This window comes from Vidua macroura, chromosome 7 (genome assembly GCF_024509145.1).
Source record: "Vidua macroura isolate BioBank_ID:100142 chromosome 7, ASM2450914v1, whole genome shotgun sequence".
NCBI classification, from domain to species: Eukaryota; Metazoa; Chordata; class Aves; order Passeriformes; family Viduidae; genus Vidua; species Vidua macroura.
The window spans coordinates 32,882,041-32,899,344 of NC_071577.1; the positions used below are offsets into that span (position 1 = coordinate 32,882,041).

The 17,304-nt window shown below is 36.3% G+C and overlaps 1 protein-coding gene across 2 annotated transcripts in view; it reads right to left on the reverse strand.

Annotated features, from left to right (window-relative positions):
- The window catches only part of DPP10 (dipeptidyl peptidase like 10), a 440,196-nt gene that overhangs the window by 100,992 nt on the left and 321,900 nt on the right, over positions 1-17,304 (reverse strand). For both annotated transcript variants that reach the window (XM_053982682.1, XM_053982681.1), the window contains exon 5: positions 15,648-15,722. In XM_053982682.1, the coding sequence (XP_053838657.1) occupies positions 15,648-15,722 (75 nt within the window). The remainder of the gene's footprint in view (positions 1-15,647; positions 15,723-17,304) is intronic.

Here is a 17,304-nt window from a genome sequence, read left to right on the forward strand (position 1 = left end):
GAATCTATTAATTTACAGTGCATTCTATATATCTCCCTCAGCTAACAATAGCAAAAGTCATTATTTCCAAACTATTTTATGTGAAGGATTAGTGTGTCACTACCATGAGATTTCACAGAACCACAGAATTGTTCAGGCTGCAGTAAGATCACTGAGCCCAAGCATTAACCCAGCACTGTCACTAAACCATGTCCCAAGTGAAGTGACACATCTACACAACCTATAAATACCTCCAGGGATGGTGACTCAGCCTGTTCACACCAGACTGAGCAGAATTCACTGAACTTACCTATTTGGTGTGAGACATTACCACCAAAATGAGGCTAAAACAAAAGTTTTCGGTGACCACCCATGATCCCCCACAATTAACGACATGTCACCTAAAGATCTATTTCCAGTAAAGTCCTCCACAGAAAATTCTTTTGGAGAAGTTAAGAGTATACCCCTCTGAACACAAGTTTTTTCCACAGTTGGACCAAATAGCTATCAAAAGTTTTTTATAAATATATATATATATATATATATATATATATATATATATATATATATGTTCAGGCGTACTTTCATGAAATATTTTCAGGTTAGAGTAATAAAGTGAAAAGTACAACAGAGATTAAATTTGATAGGCCATTTGTGTAGTAAACTACATCTCCACAGCTCTTTAATCAATGTCCTGAACCAATTACCACTCATTATTCTTGATGCATTGTAAGAGAACACATGACCATATATCACTCTCAATGATCATAATGTTTTATGCTAATTTAATAGGCTACCATATATAAGACCTCAAGGTTAAAAAGTCTCAAACATTTTTGAGAGACATATAGCTCAGGAACTGACTTCCATTTCCTTTATTTCAGTAAATATATATATTGATAGATATGCTATCCACTATCCATTTGGAGTACTTTATCAGACATAAAAGAGTGGAAGTGAGGACCAAATTTAGCTGCCAGCATTTTTCATCTACTGCATTCATTTTTCACTCTGAATATTATTTCAGCTCATTTCTATACATGGGAACATGTATACATTTTTGTAGCCCCAGACTTTTTTGATGGCCCATCCCAGTGGCAAGAACTTTATAGGAACTGGGATGAACTGGGCTACCCTTCCAGCCCGTGACACACAGCAGCACTTGGCAGGAGTGAGACCATCTGGCCAGCTCATAGAACTGTGCTCCACCAGGCAGTATATCCAGTTTGGGTCATTTAACACCTCTGAGCTTTAGATACAACCAGCAAAATCAGCACAGGAGCCCTGCAATCAGCTATCTGCTCACATTTAATGCTTCCTAAGCACGCTCCAGTCTCACTCTGTAGCCAAATCACAAGGAACTGCAGAGAGACTGTGTGTTCTGAATTCCCATTTTTCTTGGCTGGAACACACGAAAGATGCTTATAACTGACTTATCTATAAAACTATCAAATATAAGAGAAGCAATAATGAAAGCAGATATTACTAACTGTGGTAAGAGGCAAAATAATAAAGTAGGCCGGTTATGGATTAAGTGAGGATTTTTTGAGATCAAGAAACATATTTGAAAAGGGAACTTTGTCTCTTCGGGATGGAGAGGAAACAAAAAGGAAAATTAAATGCGTAAGAGAGTGCATAATATTATCTGGGAGGGCATAGGATTAGACAAGTTAAAGTCTCACAAACACTAAATGAATTAGAAAAAACAGAGGCAAGAATAGAAAAGCTAGAAAAGTGGAAAAAGAGAAAGAAGCAGGGGTGAGATTTCTCAGTTAACTTGGTATTTTTTAATGTGCACATGGAAGTATACACAGAAAACACAGCGAGAATTTGGGAATGCTTCCTGACAGAACATAACACCAAACCCCTAGGATAAATGTAAGAACCTGCAAGCTTCAGACTATTAAGAGACAGAGTAAAAGGAAGAGTTAAGAATGGCGTATCAATGGATATCAGTAATGGGAAAGAGAGTGGGAGAGAAGAGCAATCTGCTCCTCACTGTAACCTCTGCTGATTCTGTGGTTTTCCCCATTCATTTGCTTGTCACATTTTCAAGTTCTAAAATCCCATTTCACTGTAAGGTTGCAAGAATTACTGGAACACTAATAGAAGCAAAACCACCCAAATAGACAGACTTTCTCTGAATATTCAAAACAGTTAATGATGTTCTTCTATTTTTGGAACACTATACAAATAGGACATAAATTGCAATGAGCTACCATAACTTTAATACCAAGCTCATATTTAGATTTTTACTTTCCTAGCAGTGTTCACTGTATGATGCATTTAATTTCATCTGAGATACTGAAAAAAGAAATTACAGCATTGCCAAACCAGATGGCTGCTCTAATGAATACCACAGCTGAGAGTCACAGTGAAATTCCACTCATGAGAAATACTATCAATATACAAATTTCCTTTCTCAACTTTATATCTGCTCTTTTGGGGAGGAGAGGACTGATTTTTACATGCCTCAAGGTGCTGGAAACCAAACTTCAAATCAAATTGCTGCATTTTTATTTTATGTGTATATATATTAGCTTAATTGTTTTTAAGTTTCCTATGTGGAAGCCTTATCAACCACCCACTCCAAATGCTCCTAATCTTTTAGCAAAATGAAGAATTAAGCCTAATAATACACTGCAAAATAGCCCAGTGTTTTTTGAATCCTCCAATTGAGCCTTTTATACTATTAAATATTTTAATAAAATTTTTATATATATATAATATATTTACAGTAATATACATACTGGTGACAGAGAAAAAACTGAGGCACATGAAAAAAAGAACCATTATCTCAAAAATAAGACATCTAAGGTTTGTAACATTTATACAAAAGCCTTGTTTAATTTCAAGATACAAGATTTGATTACAGAAAAATTAAATTGGAAAATAGACATATACTCCCCATAAAAACAAGTACCACTTTCAATTTGCTAATTTAAATCTAACTGCAGTTTATTTACATTATTTCAGGCAAGTTCTTCAACCATTATGGCAACCTGAGCCTCTGTGGTAGAATTCCAGGTTAAGAAAACACAACATTTTCCAAAAAAGGACTCTTCACCTTTGACCAGCATCCACAGAAATGACAAATATAAACCTCAGAGCAAAGGGTTGAGACCTATACAGTAAATTAAACTATTTATGCAGTCCACTCTCTGAAAGAAGCCTCCAAAAAAAGGTTACATTAATACCAATGATCTGCCCTGAACCTGAAGGACATTTTGATGAGCTAAAAGCACATTTAACACCATGCCCTTTAAGATCTTCATTATGCTGCTGTACTAAAACTTCCACTGCTATTAGTGTTGCTGACTCAAGAAGACACAGGAGACTAAAATAAAGTAGCACTGGCATCATGTGCTAGAGAGACACAAAGTTACTTCTGCCAGCTTCATTTTCTGTATCTTCCCAAGGATTGAAACACAAAGAGTTAAGGGAAACTAGAATTGGACTCCGTGATCCTCAGGGGTCCCTTCCAGCTCAGGATATTCTGTGGAAAAGCTTGATGCACCTTTACAGCACAAGGTCTACAAGACACCAGTAAGGACTAGAGTTCATTGCAGCTGCAAGCTATCTAAATGTATAAACAAATAAACCATCAAGGGGTACAACAGCTTGTGCTACTAATTGACAGGGCATAAAAACAAGAACAGCTTTTCCACAGGCAAACCTATCCCAGGCTAATCTAATCATAGGTACAGACTCTTCCTCCTATCTCTCCTCCAAGACAAGTTTAGAAAAAGGTGGTATTTTTCAGGAATAATCTATGCAAATTCATAAATCCTCCAATCAGAGCATAAATGGGAGTTCAAGCTGTTGAGCAGACTTTGTTAGATCTCAGTTTCAGACCCAGCCATCCCCAGGGGGCAGTGGAGAGACAAGGGATTATCACAGGTCAGGCTGAGGTTCAGAAGTGCTTTGCACGAGTTACTGATTTCCTCTGCTCCGAGAGCCTGGCCAGCACAGCTGGTGGAGATCACAGAAGGAATCAAAGGCCAGGTTCACCTTCTACTCCTGGAACATAAGCCCCAAGGAGAGAAGAGCTGATGCAAGCAGGAGTAGTACCACTCCAAGCACAGCTCCCCAGGAGGGAGGAGGAGCAGAGGAACAAACTGGCTCAATCTGCCAGATCGGTCCGTGTCTCACAAACGGGACAGGAGCCTGACTGGCTGCAGACTTAGGATTTATTATCTGTCTGTATCATACAAGCAAAAAGCAAGACACAGGAAAATAGCAACATCCATGCAACTCCAGATCAGAGACAAGATGGCAGCCCATGCAAAGCCTTTTTCTACATATTCTTTGAACCAATAGCATAAAAGGTGTAAAGTTATTATACTCTAGGTGTAAAGTTATTATACTCTAACCAATTAGAAAAGGACCCACGTGGGTTTAACATTAACAAAAGGACTTCTTTGAACCTCAAACAATACACAATAATTCATTATTTAAGATGGAAACTTTTTCTATCTTTGCAAAGCATATATCTAGGACTTTTCACATCTTGAGCTATTAATAAGTTCTTGTTCTTTCTTGTTCTTATGATAAATATAAATGTATTCACTTGGTTCTTAACTTCCTAGCTTCCCATGAGAAGGTTTAGAAATTTCCCAGCCTTTCTCAGCTTTGGAAAGTGTCTTTACCTTTTTATATTCCTACAGCTCAACACTCCCCTCTGCAGCCTCCTAAACCTGTTAAACACAGCACATTCACATGTGTCAGATCAAACAGCACAGGAAGGGCCAGAAGAGAAACCACGGGCGGACAAAGTTGACAGCGACAAGAATTTGAATCAACTCTTGTCTCAGCATCCACAGAAAGCAGATGAAGGTCACATTCAGAAAGCTTTCCACTGGAAGAAAACAGTTTTAAAATATCTTTAAGATAATGACAGTGAAGATGGCAATTAGAACCACTGTGAGCTGACAGTGCATCAGGGCCAAGTGAACTGCACTCAAACTGCTACAGAAAATACCAGTGACATTAGCAAGCAGCCAGAAGTCTCTGTCACATTGTCCCTAAAGAGAAGGAACACCATGAGAAACAAGTTGACTTGATCTTCACAACGTTATAAACAAACTACAGACCCAAAGGCCAACTCACAGCACAGATGAGCTGCTGCAAACATTGATAATCCTCTACAAGATCCTGCTGAAAATCCTGCGCCTCATTCATTGTCCACATGGCTGATGCTGTCACACTATGGAGATGACTTTATTACATTTGTGTGACAGGTAGACAAGGGCTAATCCAAAAGTCCATTTTAAAGACACTGGAAAAAGTTCCATCAACTTTAATTGCATTTTCATCAAGTTCAGAAGTGATAAGCACTTGAAGAGCCTGCTAGATAATGATGGCTACTTGAATATAAAGTTAATGATATTTCCTGTGCAGTGAAAGTGTAAGATTGTGGAAGGAAATTAAAATCTGATGTGCTTGCACTGGTTCTCTGAAGTGTGACAAGCACCTCTGGAGTGCCCATGGCACCTTGTAGGTTCTCGATCCTTTTTGGAAGGATCTTGACATTTGGGAAGAGCAGACATTCTCCATGGGACAGTTTTTAAACAAGTTTGCTCATGTTTTGGACCATTTACCTTTGTTACAAGTACTGATACTTGAACTTTTTGTCTTTAAGTGACTAATTTTTTTCCAGAATAGTGCCAGGATTTTAAGACGTCAATACACTTGGGTTTTTTCTGCTTATGAAAAACATGCAAACAAAAAAGGCTAACACTTCACCCCTGCTGACAAAGTTTGAGTTAAAGCACAATACAAAATTTATCTTGTTCAAGACTAAAAATATTTACTAACTATGTCATAGTTACACCTTCAGATTGTGTATTTTATTCTTCTGACCAGGAACCTGCTGTTCAGAATTAAAAATAAGCTGCAATTCATAAGATCACACTATGATTTTTTGAGTTACATTTTTCCCCCAACTTATTTTAAGTAAAATTTAATTATTATTCAATGTGCACTGCTGATAGAGACAGAATTATGCAGAATAATTGAAAAGCATATTTAGTTTTTTCTCTTCTCACATTTTAGAATAATTGGTTTCCAGATTTGGCCAGCCTGTTTGATACTTAATCATAACAAAAAGTGATTGTGAACCTTCAGTCAAAGCTTAGGCTTTCCCTTTTTCTTATTTTCCTAATTTTTGCAGCAGAGAAGTATTTCAGGATTTCTTCCAACCAAACATGATTGATACAGTAAGAACTGTCTCTGTTCATGTGTCTAGAGCACCAAAGGATGAGATTTGTGATGTACAGAAAGACATGGGAATGCCTGGAGATTACAAATCTAATCTTAATAAAAGCATAAACAAAATTATTGACAATGGTTTAAGGAATATTTACATATTATTTGAAATGTTATAAAACTGAACATTTGGGTAGATATTTGTCATTTTTTTCCTTCTTGGAAGCTGTTCCAAAATATAACGTTTGCTTGTTTGGGTTTTTTTTTTAAAGTTGAGAATCTTTATCTCAAGGGGGATCATTCCTGGTGTGATGGTGCTGACTCACAAACTCAGGCACAGTGAAAGGATCTCAGGAAGCCATCAGCTCAACTCCCTCAACAGAGCAGGATCAGCACTGAATCCAGACCACGGGGCTTGATCCAACCCTGAAAGTGCACGGCTTCTCTGGGCAAAGTCTAATTAGGCTTGATTGTATTTAACAACTGAAATAAGAACTGCAGATTACATTTGGGAGTTTTGATTTCAAGACAGCATCACTGACAGAGTTCAGACAAAAGATGTATGAGAGCACAGACAAGACTGGAGAAGTATTACCCTTTTAGCTTTGTATATGCTGCTACTTTGGATTGTTATTTAAATTCTAGGATATTTTAAACAAATGTTCAGTTGTTATTTACTTAAATATATCTATGTATATTTAAATACATTCTTATGGATCATTCTTGCTCTGTGCCTGGAAGTGTTTAAGGCCAGGTTGGATGGGGCCTGAGCACCTGGGCTACTGGAAGGTGTCCCTGGCCATGGCAGGGGTTGGAGTGAGCGGATCTTCAGGGTTCCTTTCTACCCAAAACATGATTCTATGACACATTTAACATGTGAAAACCACCATGGCTCCTTTACAAAGACATTTGGTTCAGTTTTTCTAAAAATACTAGTAAAAATAAACTCTACTGTTAGGGTGACTAACTCATCAGTGAGTATTGTGGAATGATTCTGCCTCTTCATTGCCATTAAAAGTCAAAACCAAAATATTTTAAAAGAAGACAATTCTGGGTTTCTAGACCGTGCTTAAGTATTCTATTTCATATGTCAATACATCTGAAAAGATTCTTTAGCAGACGTTTTTAAGGAAAAAAAAAAAACAACAACCAGAAACTCACTAAGTCATCCCTACTTTGTAAATCTAATTCATAACACTGCAGCCAAAGAAAGATGTTAATTGCTATTGGTATAAAATTCATGACCACTGACAATATGTACTATTTTGGCAGCAAGACTAAAATTCTGAATGTGTGATCAATGACAATTTTAAGATTAAGTGACCATTTGGGATTACATTCATCAATACTAATGGTATCTTATTTAAAAGCTTAATGAGAAAGCTATAATGCATATCACATTTCTCAGTAAGATACATTATTATTGAATTTTAGAGAGATGCTATTATGGAAAATTAAACAAAAGCAAAAAAAGCCTATTGTTCAAAATGGATTTTTTAAGTGTATTGAACACATGAACTGGTCTGCAGGCATTTGCTTAGAGGACTATTCTTTAGGTAATTCCATCTTGTTTATTTGCAGTGCATATGAAAAGAGTGTGTCTAAGTTAGACCTGAAATTAATCACTATAGAACATGAGGATATCTACATCAGAAAAAACATACATGGCATTTTCAGTAAAATGTTTTAACATAATGGGACAGTCAGACCCATGAAGTGATTTTGCTCTTCAGAAGTATTTATATTCAGAGTATTTGATGTGAGCCAGCTCTTGTATTTGAGAAATCAATATGAGTAGCAGTTGAAGTAGCAATGATTCATGCTCAGGGTAAAACCTGTCAAAACTGAAAGATGTAGAAAATATTCTTTTAGTCCATATTCTTTTGGTAGAGAGGAAGGGAATTATTTTTTAGGAGCACAGAATATAGAATTGCTAAAAACAAGTGGGTGCACCAGTTGAGTCTAGTTTGTGGTGAACTCTGGCAGATCTCAATCCAAACTAAAGCTCTGTTCAGCTTTTCCAGCCTTTAACAGCTTCTAACACAGTCCCCAGTTAGGACTCCCAACAGTCCTTGCCCTGTTCTTTGTTCAGGCTGCCCTTGTTTGTCTTTCTTTTATTAAAACAACCTCTTGGTTTTTTTTTTCCATCCACCACTGTTGAGGAAGACTTGTTATCACATATTTTGATTAAAAAAAATAATTTCTACCCCATCTTCTAAAAACACCCAAACATTACATTACCAGTGTATAACTGGCTTTCAGCTGTATACTATTTCCAGCACATAGAAGAGACATATGGAATTAAAAACATAACAACAGAGAAAACCCCAACACCTTTTAAACACTGGGTTTTTCTGTCAGTGGGCTGTGACAAACAAACTCTTCACCTACAATGGACATTTCTGGGTTATTTCTGCACATTATCCATGCACAAGAGAGGAACAGAGAGGATATGACTGTTGCCAGTTTCACAGCAGAAGGCAGAACTTGTGCTTTATAAAATAAATTGTCCATAGATTAGGGGAACTGCTGACTTAAATAGTGCAATATTGCCTGTTTCTATAGCATTAGCACAGTGGGATTCCAGTCCCCACGGATTATTATGGGATGTAGGAATACAACCACTCTGAAAATCAGAATTATGTTATGTTAAGACTGAGTTTCTAAGCTGCTGGATCTCAGAAACTCAGCTGGACACCACCTAGGTCCTCCTGAAATAACAGTATTCATACTTGATAGGAATGACAATACTATTGAAAATACTTTTTCTGTCAATAAACATTTTCTTTGAAAAGTTAAATGCCTCCATTTTTACTGAACAACAGCAAAGTACAATCTTCTTTTTCAATACTGGCTTTGAACAAGAACCTGAAACACAAATTCTGATTTTTCAACTCTGGCAACTCTGAACAATGGAAAAAAGCCATCTTCTATCTCATTTAGAATTATTTATTTTGTTTACTTCTAAAACCTGAGGTTGAGCAGCAATCCTGTAAATAGAAACGGAACAGAAAAACTCAGTAAGTTACTTGAAAAGCAGCAGCACCTTGCCTCATGTGGTTTATTAGGAAAAGTTATCTATTTTTTTTTTTAACTGCTACACTAGGCTGAACTTGCATATATGAATCAACATATCCCTTATGAAAAACAGGAAGTGGATGCATAAGGACTGGTATGTGACAAGAGATAGTTACCTTATTAGATGTAAAGAAACAGTGGAAGCATCCAAATAGTACTCCAGTTTCCCATCTTTTTAGTTGATGTTTTTATTTTTAGAGGAAGAAATTGTGACAGTTCCAGCCCTGTCCTGTAGGACACCACAGTAACACCCTGTCAGAGAGCATCCCCAACATCCCAGCACAAATACACCAATAATTTTTACTCAGTATTGCAGATATACGCAGATCTTCCACGTACAACTCTGCTACTTCTAGTAAGTGGTGAGGCAGTGACCTGTCTGACAGACTGAATGCAAGCACTTAAAGGACTACAACTCAGCAGGAATGAAAGGTGAAGTCTGTTTTTCAGATAAATACAAAACATCAATGTTCATGATTCTCACCATAAAACAGACTCTGTTTTCCCCATCATCCATTTATGGGTGCTGGTGGCTATTTCATTTTACCACATAATTTAGATAAAATCCTGGATAGAAGTGGGACACTGTATTCACATGAATACCCACTCCTAAGGGATAATTCATGATAGTAGGTGGTGTCATAAAATTAATTTTGTCAGATTTTACTACAAAGCACTACAAAGATTTTACTACAAGGCAAAGACCTTGGCTTTTTATATTTAAAATACCTTGCTTATTTCTGGAGCTCTATAAAGTCAAATATATGAAAAAGAAGAGCACTATGCCAAGACAACCTACAGCCCTGTTATATTACCAGACTCTGTCCATCTAAAACTTCAACTCAAAGTAAAACAACAGCCTTGAAAAGGCAAAAATTTGCGCAGCCTACTTCCAAAAATTGCTCAATATCGGATCTTTTAAGCACCCAGTTTTCTCATACCTAAGAGAGAAATACAATATATCACAAAAAACTATTTGCAAGAAATAAGCATAGATTTTGGGGGTGGATTTCTCTTAAAAATCCCTTCCTATTTTTTTTTTTTCTTGCTGCCCTAAAGCTGATAAAAATTGGTCTTTGGTGTTCTTGACAAGAGATAAAGATGAATGGGAAAGTCAAGTCAGGATCAGACTTTTATTTACGATCTTGTAAGTTCACGACTGTGCACATGCATTGTTTCCTTCTGGACTCATCTCAAAATGAGCAAATAAGAGATGAAAGATTACCCCGAGGACCTGCAGAAATACACATGAAAAACAGGTTTATCTAAAGAAACATGCATTTCTGGAGGAAAAAGGTGATAGCATGAATTTTATATCAGATCTTTACTTCATAGAGAGTGCTACATAAAATATTGTTGGCCAGATCACTGCTGGTTTAAAAAGTCTTTTGTTAGTCCTTTGTATGAAATAATCTTGTTGAGAAAATGCTGTTTCCATGTGCTAGGTGACAGATTTCATTTAATCTTTGTTGTGTGTTTCCAACCCTTGGCTGGTACTGCAGATAATGCTCCTCATAGCCAGATTTCCACAAGCACTGGCTAAACTATCTTGAAAACACCTGCACGTGTTAAAACCAGTGTTGTGATTAAAAATAAGACATAGTGCCAGGTAGTTTCTTTACCTCTTAACTTTTTCAGAACAAAAATCCACAAATAAATTTCACTGACCCAGAGGTTTACTTACAACTGAGCATTTAGTTTCCACCTGCTTGTAAGAAAGATAATCTTCTAATGCAGAACACATAATCATAATTTAAGACTTCAGTGAGTTCTTCCCCTCATGGATTCTCCTAATTTGCAGACAAAATGCTGAAGATCCTTTCAGTGCACTTGAGTAAGTCAGTATCAGAGGCAATCTCTAAAAGCTTGATGAGAATGTCACTTGTTTGTCCTTCATTTGCTGTAGACCATGGTCAGTACTCCCTGTCATTATCCTCTAAAAACAGATATTATAGCAGCAAACGGATGACAGGCATCGGCACACAGCAGAAAGTAACTTGGGGGTTCTTTACTTCAAATGCTATGTTGGAATCCTGTCTTTAATACAGTAAACTGAAAATATTCAGATACACTTTTGACTAGATGAGTGACTTTTAGATCTAAAATTATTTTTCTCCTTCCTTTCTTAAGAGTATTGGGTTATTCTTCACCCTGATCTTACCATAAGAAGTGTTAAAATCTATTTCTTTTAAGCTAAACATATTGTTTTATTAAAATTTTCTAGCTAAAAAAGATTACAGTTTGAAGTCCTAATTCAGGAAAATATTTGCTTTTTAAGACAGTATTTAGATGCTCATGCTTCTAAACTAGAGCTGAACTTTAATCTGTTTTTAAGCACATTTCTGAACCAAGAGCTAAAAACATTCACACATAATTATCTTGTACTGAAAACAGAAGATGATGCCTTATTAATAGAAAAGAGAATAAAGCAGGAAAAATTCCTGAAGCTTAGCATTTAAAAGGGCTTTGAAAGCAGGAAAAAGGAAAGAACAGTTTGTTTGTAGGAGAGAAAAAATAATCACAAGGATTTCATCACATGAGGAATGAGAGGAAATGATCTCATCTACTTCTTCATTTGCTCTTCTGTGGCAAATTATGCTCTAGCAAGAGCACTGGGAGAATATGGCCATAATGTCTGAGCAAAAAACTCATTAATATCTGGAATAAAGCTTATTTTCATTTCATGTGGAGTCCAGGGACAAGTTGCAACAGTCTGCTGAGGGATGTGATACCAAGTTAACACCAAAGTTTCCTAATGGTAAAAGAATTTCTTAGAACCTTAATTGTCACTCCTGCAAATTCACTGCCCCATTCCTTACCATTAATACAAGAACAGAGTGTCTGATTTCCATTTCTTTATCGAAACTATAAATCAGATTTTGGTAGTTGTGAATTGTACCACCAGAAGAGTGAGAAAAGTTTAAAATACCATTTTAACACAGTCCTTATTGAAAGCAATAGTGAAATAATCTTTCCTCTTGAAATCTCAACTGGCTTAGATATGCTGTCACCCAGAGTGTCATATTCTTTGCTCACACCTTGACAATCTTCAAAGGAAAATCAAAAAGATACAGCCCTGCAAAACTGTCCCCTCCCTGCATACAATAGGTACAATAGTTTCCCTGGTGCTGTCTTCCCACTGTCCCAGAAGAATGAGGATGGCCTGACATCCAGCAAGGATGTCTGAGCTCATCCCCCAAATTAGCTTCTATTTCCGATCTGCTGCCTTGCACATCGAGACTTTTTCAGCGACGCCAACCAAATTATGGTGAGCTACAGACAGAAAGACCATGTACACTGCAGTTGAGCCATGGAAGCTTTGGAAAGTCAGAAACCTTGAAAAAAAATTGGTGAAAAGCAATCCAGGAGTGTGGAGATTGATGGAGTACTGCAGCAAAGAACACACAGAAAGGACCTCTACAAGCACCACGGCCTTGTGTTCCAAGAGGAAACACCAGACAGCCCCAGGGCTCGTGTTCTGTGACCTGCTGGGAAGGAGGTGGAGGGAGCCTGACATCCAGAAATCAATGAACAACACCTCCAATTCCTTAGCAAAAGAGCTTTCTTCCATAATCTTTTCATAGAGCTCTACCAAACCAGCTGCTATGCCACATGAAATGGTTTTCCTCCTTGCATTAAGCATAATTTAAATGATCCAATTATTACTTTTGTATTCAAAGATGGCTTATTTTCATGCAGATTTATGTTTCGTTATGCATAGAAGATATTCTTAATTGTGCTGAAACAACTGCAAATTTAATTAAAGTTTGCCATTCCAAGCGTAAAATAGATTAAAGAAAATGCTGACAACAGTAAAATAAATACTCAACTATTTAATTTAACATTTATTTTTAATCCAAACATCAAAATAACCTTGTTTCCAATTACAATTTCACGACAAAATGTCTTGAAGAAGTATTTGTCTCTATTTCTCTCCAATCTGCTAAGCTGAAACACACTAGCTTATTTATAAAACTGTTGATTAATAAATCTGTTCCAGCTGTATTACTGTATGTTATGAAGAACACAGATTGATGTATGTAAACAACCATTATAATTTTAAAAATCTAAAGTCATCACAGTCTTCAAAAGCAGAAATCCCATCAAATACATTGCAGGACAATTATACACCTAAATCTTAACAAAGAAGGAAAAATAAGGGACACACATAGCTAGTAAGGTCCAGAGATCTGTGGGAATTTTTAGCAGATGGAAAGATCTACTGAATACTTATAAGTTACTTGTGGTTCCTTCAACTGGGTATTAATAAACTCAGACATGTGCTGTAACTTAGACAATAAGGAAATCCTCAATTTCATAAAAAGTTACATTCACAAGAGGCATGAAGAAAGAATCTAGCCTGGTTCTACTGAAACTAATTGGAAACTCTCCAATTAAGTCATGCTGCTTAGTATTGATTTTAATTTTATAGTCAATAAATTTAATAAGTTATACTTAGCAGCTGGGGAAAAAGAAAGGTAGACAGGCAGATTTCCTCTTATCCAGATGCAGTAAGTCTGGCTCTGACTGAGAAAAAAACTTCCTAAACCACAAGAATTATGAACACTAATTTAACCCTTGATGTAATTCAGAAGTATTAGTTAAGAAGAAATATACAGGCTTTGCATGCCTTTTCTCCAACAGATTTGGAGGAAACAAAAAGTGCCTTACCAGTCTAACAAATATCCCAAAAGTCAGAAAATTTGGAGGAAGAAATAAAAGACTTTCCCCGGTTATTCACAATAACATTTTTTGCAGTGTCTGAAAAAATTGTCTTACACGATTTTTGGTGCTTCTTCCTTCCACCTTAAGCAACACATTCAGGAACTAAGGTATTTTTTACATCTGAGTGACAACACCCAGCTATTATGAGTTTTAGGACCACCATTTGTAGAAGACACAACACTCACAGTATGTTTCTGGTTTGAAAGCCACAAGCTCAGCTGGAGCAGTCTAAGTGACACAAGCCTCATCCAAGGGCACCACAAACTGCTGGCCAAGCCCTGTTCATTTCTCATTTTAATTACTTCTTGTCAATATAGTTGAGCAAAGAAAACCTCTAGATGGAAAATATAAATGCTGGAAACCTCTTTCCTCTATGTAACTTCACTGTGAAAGGATGGAAATGTTTCTTTTTGCAACAAAACCAAGACTGAGATACAGAAAGAGGGTTCTACTGCAAACTGATAGAATCAGCATTCACTGAGAGCTCTGTGCATGTCACTGGACCATCTTTATCATGGGGCAGAGATTAATCCCTGATGTTAACACATTTAGATGTAATAAAGTGTGACAGATACTTACATAACTTTTCCTTATTTATCTTTATCAGCTATATATGTTACCAGGAAAATCTCAAACAAAGGGGAAAAAAGCCATCCAAAATCAAAAATTCAACAGAACAAATGAGGAATTTAAGTCAGTACGAGGGATTATTAAACTCTTTCACAAAATAAGAAGCAATCAAGAAGCGAAGTAGCAAGGAGCATGTATTTTTGAGATGGGAATAAAACTGTAATTCTTCACCAAAAAAACAGTGAACTGAACAACAGCAGCTCTTTCCTATTGATATATGTATATTGTAAGGAAAACCTGATCTGGAATCCAGCAGAACTGGTAGATGAAAACCCTATTTGGATGTAATACCAAGTTAACAAATCACTTTGTATCAACATTGTTAGAACAAACAAAACAACCCAAACTTATTCAAGTAACCATTGAGTTCATCAACCCAAAACTATTCTTTCATGAAGAGCAGTTCATATTTTAGTAGCACTTTTTACACAAGCACCAATATACACAGAGGAAATTCATAAAGCTTTTTTTTTCTTTCCTTTCTGTGTTACAAGATTTATTTTAGAATACTCTACATGGTATTATTGATCAAAACTCTTTTTGACAATGTAATAGCCTCCAAAACCTCTAAATACTGTAAGAAACAAAGAATACACTGCGTTATACAGGCTTCCAGACTATCACACTTCAGACTCCTGAAGCCAACAATAAAAATTTCATTACATGAATCAGCCTAGACCTTTTGTTTTGTATAGTCCATAAATTACCAGTGCAGCTGTTTAAAACGGAAGGAATATCAAAAGATAGGATTGAACATAAACAGGCAGTAGCAGAACACTTTAAGGGTTAGAAAACCTCTACTGCCAAAACCAGCACTTCAGAGGAGCCATGGCAATTTACCTCCCTGAGAACCAGGCAACACCTCCACACACATCTAAATACAAACTCCCCCATCATTGAAACAGTAGGTTTTGGGAAGAGAAATCAAATACACAAGTCATAACATGTGGAATTAAAAACAAAACATACAAAACAAGGCTTTTGGATTTTTGATATAGAGGCTCTTTGATAAGGAAGGGCTGGCTTACCTGCTTAACATCATATGCAAGAAGAACAAATCTTAGGTCTGGTGAAACAGAGTATCTTGATGCTTTGAAGGTTCCCTGCAATGAAGTAACAGTAAAAGTGCTTTAGCAATAGGAAAGTAATAAAATCCCCTTTCCCAAGTTTTCCTACAGCTCATTTAAGAACTTCCCATTTGTAAGACTGAATTGGTTTAGAAAATCAATGTAATTTTCATAAAAGAAGGACTCACTAAATAATTCTTAGTCTAATTAGCTGGTATCAGTACAATGGCAACAGAAGAACACTAAATACCAATAAGAGGCTGATGAGTTTTTTTTATCATCACTACAAGCACTAAGTTCAAGGAGAAGAACTACAACCAATTCATTCCCAGAGGATGAAGGAAGAGACTTTGGCTGGAATGATTAAAAGGGAGATTCATCACTAGGTTAGTCTTCAAGATAATATGCAAGAAAAAGAATAGGTGTGCACTATGTCTCTACTGCTTTTCTTTTAACATCGCATATACAAACATTTTGCAAAACAACTTGAACCAAAACAAAAAGTCTTTCTTAAAATAAAGAAAATTCTTAGCAGAGAGAAAAGTGAAACATAAGGTAGCATAATAAAACTAATAATGCTTTACATCCACTTAAGACTACATGATACCCAATTGAATTCAAGATTGTAATTTCATCAACGGGTAATGTTGATGTCAGAAAGAATTTAATGAATCTACTGCATGAAAAAGACAAGAATGTGCTTTAAAGGGCACTGAAGAAAATAATTTTGAATTAATCTCAAGATATCTATTTGCAGAATGAAAGGAAAATGAAGAAATGAAAAATGCAGATAAGAACAGAAAAAAGTAGGACTGCAAAAAAAATAATAGAATGATAAAGCCATAAAATGAAAACAAATAAAAAAACATCTATGTAGAACAAGATCTAGCCACTATTTAATTCCTTAAGCATCTTGTTCTGCTTAGCTTAATCCCACCTCTAAACAAATGTATTCAACAGGGGTTTAAAGGTACACGAGCAGGAAGTCATAAACTATTACATCACAAACTATATACCTGGGGAAAAAGCTTCCAATAAACTGAAAAGATGCTATATTTTGATACACAGATTAAATTCAGGTTCCTAGGTAATATAGTTAGAATCAAGCTATCCAAAAGAATTAAAGGGAAAAATACTTTTGAAGATAAACTGTTTGGTTCAGCAGCATAACAGAATCAAAAGTCAGAAGATAAATCTGCAGTCTTGAGAAAGAAGGGGAAAAAAAAAAAAAAGACAACACACTTAAACCATCCTTCTGTATCTACAAAGCATCCAGAACAGATTTCCACTGTGCCCAAATTTGCTTTTATGAGTTAATCATCTTTAAGCAGAGACTATGTTCATCTATGAGTAACATTCCCCTCTCCTGGCACTTCACTGAAAATATTTTCAGATGTGAAATTTATCTTCTTTCTAGCAGTTTATTAATTATTGCCCCACTACCTCAACGTTCAGCACTCCATAACCCAGGCAACTTTCCAAATTCATTCCCAGAGAGCAGAGCTCCTAGCAGTTCACATATTTAATAATCTGCAGTCCCTGATTGTGCCACCCCAAAGGTAACCAGCCTCTTCCTGCAAACACCTGAGCAGCTCAGCTGCAAGCTATTGGCAGTTGC